This window comes from Cydia amplana, chromosome 18 (genome assembly GCF_948474715.1).
Source record: "Cydia amplana chromosome 18, ilCydAmpl1.1, whole genome shotgun sequence".
Taxonomy (NCBI): Eukaryota; Metazoa; Arthropoda; class Insecta; order Lepidoptera; family Tortricidae; genus Cydia; species Cydia amplana.
The window spans coordinates 6,214,708-6,224,393 of NC_086086.1; the positions used below are offsets into that span (position 1 = coordinate 6,214,708).

The following is a 9,686-nucleotide window of genomic DNA, read 5'->3' on the forward strand; positions in this document are numbered from 1 at the left end:
TCGAAAATTTTCGGTATCGTCTTGGGTCGTCCCATTCGTTTTTCGTCAAGTTCTTAAATTAGTCCTATTCTGCTTTCGTCACTCATTCTACATTGAAAGCCACCGACGATTGTGACGAATGTAGAATCGGTGACGAAAGCAGAATAGGACTAATTTAAGAACTTGACGAAAAACGAATGGGACGACCCAAGACGATACCGAATTTTCAACCCTAGATCAAAGGGTTAAAAAAGAAAAAACCGTGTATATATAAAAAATAATTTAATGAACAACAAAATGAGTGAGATTACACCGTGAACTTCTCTTCGGAGCTGGTCTTCTTGTCCTCGCCCACTTTCCTTCCCACCAGCCTGAAGTTGTCGTTGAAGCCATCGTAGCCACCGAGGTAGTTGCCAGTGTTACCTGTGGGGAAGACAATGTATTATAAAGTCTGGCAAGCACAACTTGTCTGTTAGTAAGAACCAGAAAAAAATATACTCATCCCTTTCTTTTGGGTGCGTAAGACAAAGACAGTATAATTCTGACTGTCTATCTTTGAAATGATACATTCCTGGGCCAAACTATAGTAGAGCTCGTGTTCTCTAGAACTAAAATGACCGTGGCCCATAAAAAATGTAACTTAAGAATAGAAAGAAAAGAAACGAAAATACATTTATTCACGTCATCATATAACAGTGTATTTTTTTTCCTTCCCGGAAATATTTTCAACTAGATGGATTATAGGTACTACAATAATTTAATTTTCTCAGTAGGTAATATACATGGCACTTAAGTTTTTTGCAACCAAACCCACTTATGATATTTTTTTACCAAAATAAGTACCAAGTAGGTGTATTTAATGCCAATTTAGTTTTTATTTAGTTAAATTCCTCTTTAAATATTGTGTGTTCAATAACTTGAATATTGTTACTAATATAATAGTTGCTGTGAGGGTAATTCAGCTGGTAGTTCCCGGATTATATAAAGCTAGATAATTTATACATTACCGGGATATTGTCGGTCGAAGCCCGGTCTGTATTGATTGTAGCTAGGCCTCCACTGGTTGTAGCCCTGGTAGCCGTAGTTGTTTTGAGGGTAGTTCGGCCGGTAGTTTGGACGGTACCCTAAAAAATGAGCGCAATTTTATAATAATTATTATATTTAAGTATAACAACAGAAATATAGAAAAAACAACGTTCCCGAGCATGTAAAATGATTTTTACATGATTTTATTACCTGCAGTGTTTACCTACTGTGAATCCTATTATATCCTAGGTATTACCTATAGAATAAAAACTAGAATTAAACCTAAAAATTAGATTAACTGTAACAAACTAACTGTAAATTAAGATTTAGCATTAAAATAATGTAATTATGCTTACTGGTGAAAACCACTATGTACTTATTCTAAGTTCCCGTTAAGTGAAATGTAAAATTTCTTATCAGAATAATAAAAAATCTTTAACCCGAATCCACACATGATACACACGATCTATTAAAAAAAAAGTACATACTTACCTAAATTGCGCAAAGCAAATGATTTGAAACAGAAAAGCAAGCTGTTTCAAGCGTCTTCCTATTTGTTAATAAGTAATATTAAGTTTGTGTTTACTGTTTATGACCGCGATTTCTTTGTTTTAATAACATTTTATGAATATTACGTGTTTACTGACCTTGTTATAAAAAGGCTAGTAATTTCTAGCCCAGAAGTCAGGAATTTCACGAGATAAAGCTTAGGTAGAATTTTCATGAGCACTAAAACGCGGTGAAGCTACGTTTTATCAACCTCTGGCTTGATTTTATTCTCGAATGTTGATTTGACGTATCAGAATGATATCAAAAATGGATTAATTGCGTGTGCCAGTTTTTTCTGGTTGCATGTGCAAGAAGAAGCAAGCGCGATGAGCTAAATATAGTAATATTTTTATAGTCAAATGGGATAAGAGTATAACGACATGCAGAAAGTACAGTCGCCATCAGATATATTGGAGCGGCTAAGACGCTCACAAATATCTGAACACGCCTCTATTGTCAGAGGGCGTTAGAGTGCGTGTTCAGATATTGTGAACACCTTGGCTGCTCCGATATATCTGATGGCGACTGTACCTATATGTTACTTGAATATCCATGTTAAATTTCATGTTATTTCAGAATGTCGTTTTTAAATGGGAGCGTATAACTAGATTGTATGGTTCCCCTACATAAGTTGACGCGGAATCGGCCAAATCTGATAGGAAAAAGCTTTATGTCTACGCAATAAGAGCGAAAAAGTCGTCGTTCGGTTTTTTCGCTCTTATTGCGCGAAAATAAAGCTCATTCCTATCGGCTTCTGCCGAATGCGCGTCGATATGTCTGGGGTGACCCTTAGGTTACATGTGAGCTAGGAAAACTAATATAGTAATCAAATTGATATTTCATTTTAAGTGTCTGAATTTGGCCTCAGGGCGTGTAAGTCGGTAAAATCAGTGAAGCATGGTCTGTCAGTAGAACAAAGAATGTGTCATGCATGAGTACCGCTGGAGGAAAACGAAAGTTGGGACTTGTTCTAGTAAATCTATATAGGATGAGCATTTGGATTGCAGATTGGTACTCTGGTGATTATGAATTAGGTATACCTACTTATTTAGGGTATTTATTTAATCGGTTTTTTAGTTGCGTTGGTTTAGTATCTAAACTATATTTTGACAATAATAAAGTTATCTGCCTTGCCTTCCTAACCAATGATGATCGCTAATTATGATTAACACAGTATGCTGTTACACAATTTTTTCAATGACAAATGGCCCAATGACTGATTTGACTGTTTTCAATGACCTATGTTGAATAATTGTACAGGACACCCAAAACCAAACGAAAGATAAAATATTAGTTTAGAGAGTAGTAAATTATTAAATCGCGCCAATTGTTTTATTATGTATTTTTAAAGTGAAAACTTCTTTAGCGGCGCTGTGCATTTTTTGAGGTGGGGAAAAAATGTTAAACTCGAGACAGCGAGGCGTAAGGCGTAACCCTCTCTTTCTACCGCGCGGCGAAAATGTATGCCTGAGCCTGCTGTTTCGTTTTTATTTACCAAAGAACTTTAGTCATAACGTATCATAATCAGGTCAATTATTTAAAACTGGACTTTTATATTAAGCAATAAAGCTCAAAGTTCTAATCTTGTACGGGCTGAAATACGAGGATCTCACAGTTACATTCTTTATATCACTCCAATATAATTCAATAAAGCTACATCTTGATGAAATCGCTAATAAAAGTGAACTCTAGTACTGGTGAATAAAACTCAAAATATCATGACCAAATATATTTAGATGCGAGGTCTGCAAGGTAACTTTACAATTTTTATTCGAATTTAAAACAATTAACTACAAATTTAAGCTCACTGGCCAGCAATTTCGGAACTAAAGTTTTTCAATAGAAAGGAGGATGGGTCAATTATACAAAGTGCTGCAGACAATTTGGACTAGTCATTGAGTTTTCACTTCTGTCGGCACTTCCGGACACCCATTGTTTTTTTTTAAATATTTTAAGTAGGTTACCTTTAAAGTAGTAGGTACCTTAATGCTTTGTCCAGAGCGAGAACTTGCATGCGAGTTACCGCATCACCGATCATTACATTGCGGTATTTGATCGGTCGACTGAATTGGATGTAACTGCAATAGTCCGCAATGTAAATAAAATCGCGAGTTCGCGCGCCGTCTAAATGATACATCCCACTGCTGGACACAGCAGCACAAGTCTATCATTGCCCAAAGGGGCTTGGGCTACATGCCCCACGATAACCCAAAGTGGTTTGGTAACTTGAATTACATACACCGTTTCCTCAAGGTGTTCTTTCACCGAAAAGCAAGACGTGAATGTCTAGTGATGTTTCATATAGTTGTTTCATATAGTTCAGTTGTCCGCACCTCCCCCTACGTTCCAGATCTCTATTTCATATCAGCTTTGCTCGTAAGAATTACTCTCGGCACACTTTTTTCAGACGAGTCCCTAGTTATGTTAATAAGCACTTACATGATATTGATCCTTTTCACTCTTCCTTGTCTAGTCTCAAAATTGAACTTAAACGTAAATTGTTTTAGTTTAAATATTAGTTTAGATATTAAAAATTGTTTTAAATAGGTAACAAAATGTATACACGTAACTTTCTGATTGTCCTACCTTCCAAACAGTGAAACAAATTGATGACTACTTGTCTTATCCGATAACACTAAATTAGAAATTGATGTTAAACCTATTTTCCAATCTTCTACGTACGTACCCTCTATATAACTTCACACAATACTGTTTGTTTTGAAGACTGGTAAATATAATTTAAATAGGTATGGTTCATAATTTCAAATTTCTTTTTCTTTCTACGGTTTACTGATTAATGAACCTCCAGGTCTGTTTCTTAAGTATGTTAAGTACACTACATTGTACTATAAATCCATTTGCATTATGTGACTGTTTGTGTTCTAAATAAATTAAAAAAATATATATATATTAGGTACCTAATTAAATCAGTTCAGAATCTTGGTATAAGCTGCGTATTGAATAAATCCTCTCCGATTTGGAGGCATGCCTTAGCGTACTAACGCTTCCGATTGAAATAAATCAACGGAAGTAAAGCGTTTACGTGAGTTTAAATGATTTACATTTTCCAGTAATTTACTACTCCCTCGGTTTGTTTATAGTTTATGTGATTATGAGATTTATGAGTAAGTACACATATGTATGTACAAACCTCCGAAACCGGGGTACCCGCCGTATCCTGAATACCCGGGTCCCGGGTACCCTGCACCGGGATACCCAGGATATCCGCCTGCAGACATTAATATATTAGTCTAACCTGGCTTTAAACAGGATGAATCCTAATTGGACAGCCTACGGACAATTATTAACAATTTGTGATTTTTTCATAGCGATCAAATTATGCTTATAATTATGCTTACTGTATCAGATATCTTTCACGGAAATAAGTAGCACATGAATAAATACGATAGGACACATACCTACATATTTCACTTTCTTTAGATTTATGTTAAATAGAAGATATTTCCCTGATTTACCCAAGGCAATCTTTTTTAATGCAGAGTTGTAAGCAGTGACACTAACATACAAGAAAAAGTGCAAGCTGATAGGATAAGCTATTCTAATCGTGCGGCATTTACAAAAAAAAAAAAACAACAAGGTATGAATAATGTTCTCACCTCCAAATCCTCCTTGGTTACCCGGATAGCCGCCGCCAGGGTAACCACCGGGGTACCCTCCTTGGCCATAACCGGGTTGGTAGCCGCCGTAGCCGGGTTGATATCCTCCTCCGTAGCCGCCGCCGTAACCACTGCCGTAGCCTCCGCCGTAGCCACCTCCGTAACCACCGCCGTAGCCGCTATAAAGCAATAAAGAATAAAACATACAATGATTTATTGACCGGATTGTTAAAGATACCTTCTATCGTTGAATATCAAAACAAAGCCCAAGACGGGTTAGAAAGGACAGGAATCAGATTTAACCTGCTTTTGGTAGACAGTTACGAATCCATATACTACCAATTTGTTGTATCAATTATCCACTGCCGTAACAAGTAGGATTGATTACCTTTGCCGGTAGCTCCACTTGCTATGGCAGTGGATAATAGATATTATAGCATGTCTGCCGAAGCCACCGGTACGCCGTCCCTCCGTGTTGGCTTCTTGTAACGGCAATAACAGATCTTTTATATCCGCCTTCGTAGCCAGGGTTGCCGTATCCGGGTTTCAGCAGACCGTAGCCGCCGGTGAACTGTCTTTATCCAATCGTGTTAAGCCATCTCGTAGTCAGCAGCAGAAGCTGTTAAGCGGGCGAGGTGTTCAATATAAACTAAGTACTTTATTGCTACGCGAATAAGAGCATGTGTATAGGTAATGACGAACAATTCACTCGCTTACCTATTTCTGCTGCTGACTGTAACAGTAGGTAATTAACAAACACTGACAATCCAACCTCTAGACTGAGCTTAGGCCAATTCTTTCATGAATCCGATGCTGCCAAAAATACGGGGGTGCGGGGGGACGAGGTGAGCGAATCCCGTGCCGTGATTGGTCCGTTCAAAGACACGGACCAATCACGGCACGGGATTGACTCGAAGATGGAGTAACGCTACCGTATGTGTGGCAGAGGGGGTAGCGCGACTATGCTATGTCTAGAGGTTGGATTGTCTGTGTTAACAAATGACAAACCTATTATATCCTCCGCCGTAGCCAGGATTGCCGTAGCCGGGTCTCAGCAGACCGTAGCCACCGGTGCTCCGTCTCTGTCCATCCGTGTTGCTATCTTCTAGCCCCTGCGTCACTGCTACGGCCAGTGAGCATGATATTAAAATTATGTTCTGAAATTCAATGAAAACCGTTATGCTTTAATGAAAACAAAAAAAATCTTTTATTGTTTTTTTTGTCTCTCATAAAATCGAATAGGTCCTGAAATAAAAAATGGATCTTACTTTCATATATACTCCACTGTCGAAGAATTGAGTAGTACGATTTTTCGCGTGTATTATTATATCGAAATATTTTTTTAGCACGCGTAAAGCTATGTTTGGACTGCCTAATAGAGTCTGGTTTAGGTAGTGTAGGCAACAGGTCTATCAACCTTTGTGCTGCGCGTGTACTGGCAGCTCTGCTGACAGCGCGAGTCTTTAGTTTAATATGTATAGTTTCTGGTTCTGTGCTGTCAATGAGCCCCTAATGTACGTACATTTTGCAATTTTCTGTGTTTTTCTAGTGTGTTTGTGTATATAATTGAATTATACAGTGAAAGGTTGACGCGTTTTCATTCATCATCATCGACCCGATAGCTTACAGGTACCTATAATTTCTTTTGAATTCAATTCTTATGCGAAAATATCGAATGGATAACAGCCTATTTGCTTACGGTGGCGCCGTTGATCGGGTCGTAGCTTCCAAAAATATGGCAAACGGAGGCGATAAGGAACGTTATTCACAAGACAAGCGGAACACAACGATGAAACCAGTAAGTATAAAACTGATCACAAGCTGTATTCACATTGACCTACTACAAAAAATCCTGCTAATAAAATATAGATTGTAACTGACCGCATTCCAAACTATGTCGCTTGTGAAGTCAGTGAAGTGTTAGCTTGTTCTGACTCAATATTAGAAACAAAGTAGATACGAGGCGGTCGGAAAATGTTTTTGTGAATATTGTAGGTTGAGATAAGATACGCGTCATGCCCGGGCCCGCTTGTGGGCTGCTTGCAAGCGCAGTGTAATTTAATGGTGTGAAAATCATAATTTAACGCCAGTAACTCGGCATTTTCGCTTAAATGCATCTCCTTTGTGCTCTTTAGGGGTATTGTAGCGCGATTGGGTGTAAATCAGGAGTATTTTTAACAGCTTAATGCACAGGCATATTATCATTTTATGATTAAATGTAGGTATTAATGTGCTGCGTGTGATGTGTGTTTCAAAAGATATTGACTACCAAACTTAAATACCATTACCTAACAGCTTACTTCGAAGCAATTGAGTTAATTACCAAATGAATGAACATTAAATTATAATTTAAAAACCCCAAACACACAAACAGATGAATTAATTTTGATAAGACATGTCTAAGGACCCCCGCTAGAAAACCTTTAAATTAAAATAAAACCCGCATCCAAATCGGCTACGGTTGTTACGGCGCAATAGACAGAGACACATACATAACGGTCAAACTTATAAGTTATAACACCCCTCTTATTACTCTTATTAATTCAAGTTATGATATAATGTAGGTACCTAATACCTGATATTGTACAAATAGTCGCTAAACATAACACGGTGGCGGTGAACACGGTCTCATATTTATTATAAAATAGTCTCTCTTTTTGATAACACGTACCTAGTTTTCTAGCGAATTGTAAATTTAATTAATAAAGTCTATAACTAAGCTACCGTAATAAATTAATAAAATCGGCTAAAGGGGCCCACTGATTAACCAGTCCGCCGATCGCGCGGCCTGTCAGTTGTTCGGAACTGTCACCTTGGCACCTGGGCAGGACTGGTAGTCAGAGGGCTCCTTAAGTCAGAATCACGCCCCGAGGGTTCCGTGCCATCACACGATTTTTTACAATGTATTATGTTGTAACTTATTTAAGTCTTATTCACGCTTTACCTATTAGGTCCTTCGATATTCCTATTTACCATCATTATATGTGTTAAAACTCATAACACAAGCTTTTTTGGGGTTACTGCGGGACTTAGTCAATCTGTGTAAGAATGTCCCTAAAGTTAATTATTATTATTTAAGTGACTGCCATAGTGAATGTTACGACATTAACGACGTATTTAGGTAGGTATGCTTTTCGTAGAATGCAGCTATCTTGCACATTTGCGATTATCACTGTATAAGTGTATAATATACAATAAAATAAGTACCTTCATAAAAGTGATGGTGGCACATGACGGACATAATTTCAGTCGTAATAAATTGAAAACGCAGTTTCTTTGACATACCTTATTAATATACCTAATTATTTGTTTAAGGGCCAGACGGACGGATTGTCTTTATTTTTACATAGCCGAAATTTGAATAACTTAATTATTCATGTTTTTCACTTTGCACTGCACTTTAATATTCATATTTTAATAACAAACATGAAAATAACCTCACCAAATAATTCATGTTAAATCGCAACAGTAATCCGCACGCTTCGTTCTGTATCACTGCTTTGATGTGTCTCCACGCATCTCGGGTCTTTATATCATACCGTCGGCGCGGCAGAGGTTTTTGCGCTCACAATTATTGTAATTATTGAAATCATCTCATTGTTGTTTGGTTCATCGACTTGTTACGACATGTATTGATTACCAATTAGAAATTGTCCTCAGTAATTGAGGAAATGTGATCGCGCGATTCGGAAGTCGGTAATTATGTCGTATTATTGGGATTACATTGTTTATAGGCTGTTTATTGAGATGCTAAAGATGTGAGATGGTTTTTGCGCTTAGCTGTTCTTCTCATGTCTGTTAATGAGTAACAACGTTGTACCATTTGTAGCTCATAAATCTGAATTGTAGCTGCTTATCAATTAAGCTGATAATATTTAATCTTAATCTCGGATAATCTTACATTTGTAGGTAATGTGTGTATTGGGGAAGTACCTAATTACCTAGGTACCTACATACATAGGTAAATCTTAGTTGTTGTCATTACTAATTAATCTGTCAAGATTTGAGGATTATCATAATTCAATTAAAGAGCTTTACCAATGTATGCCATTAAATTGAAAACACCTTTTCGGCTCATACAAAAAACTTTATACCAATATCGGCACTACTTTGAAAAAATCTCGTAGGTATCTCACACTACTACTCAAAGTTGAAAGGCAGTAACTCTGTATGTACCTGTATGTATGATTGACAGAACAAGAGACGAGTTTTTTTTTTCAAAGTAGTGTCGATATGTTAAATTTTTAGGTGTATAAAATAAGAAAACTAATATAATTTTGACCTACCTAATGTTCATCAGTATTTGCAACCCATTAATTTTGCTATAGGTACTTGTTACCTATGGGAAGTTTCGTAGCTCTAGGTACATACTTACTCTACCGGTTCTTACGTGGCAGTCGTCCGCTCGCACCGGGACCCGCGCCCGCGGCGGTTAGCGTGTCTGTCTGTAGGTCCCCGTCGTGTTTTAAACCCGAGGTCTTATCAGTGTGGTTTAACTGCCCATCATCATCATTA

General features: G+C 37.4%; 1 protein-coding gene across 1 annotated transcript; it reads right to left on the minus strand.

The window, feature by feature from the left end:
• Positions 1 to 250: 250 nt before the first annotated feature.
• LOC134656582 (keratin-associated protein 19-2-like) lies at positions 251 to 8,724 on the minus strand. Its single transcript, XM_063512140.1, has 6 exons — positions 8,614 to 8,724; positions 6,180 to 6,328; positions 5,172 to 5,350; positions 4,706 to 4,783; positions 987 to 1,103; positions 251 to 402 (listed from the first exon to the last, which is right to left on the minus strand). Exons 1-6 carry the CDS (start codon positions 8,623 to 8,625, stop codon positions 287 to 289), a joined length of 651 nt encoding a protein of 216 aa, XP_063368210.1. The 5' UTR covers positions 8,626 to 8,724; the 3' UTR covers positions 251 to 286.
• Positions 8,725 to 9,686: the final 962 nt, after the last annotated feature.

Bases quoted from the DNA above. Each gene is read 5' to 3' on its own strand.
- LOC134656582 (XM_063512140.1), bottom strand. The intron at 4,784-5,171 runs GTGAGAACATTA...TAATGTCTGCAG, and splicing joins TAACCAAGGAGGATTTGGAG to GCGGATATCCTGGGTATCCC. The intron at 1,104-4,705 runs GTTTGTACATAC...CTCATTTTTTAG, and splicing joins CGGGTACCCCGGTTTCGGAG to GGTACCGTCCAAACTACCGG.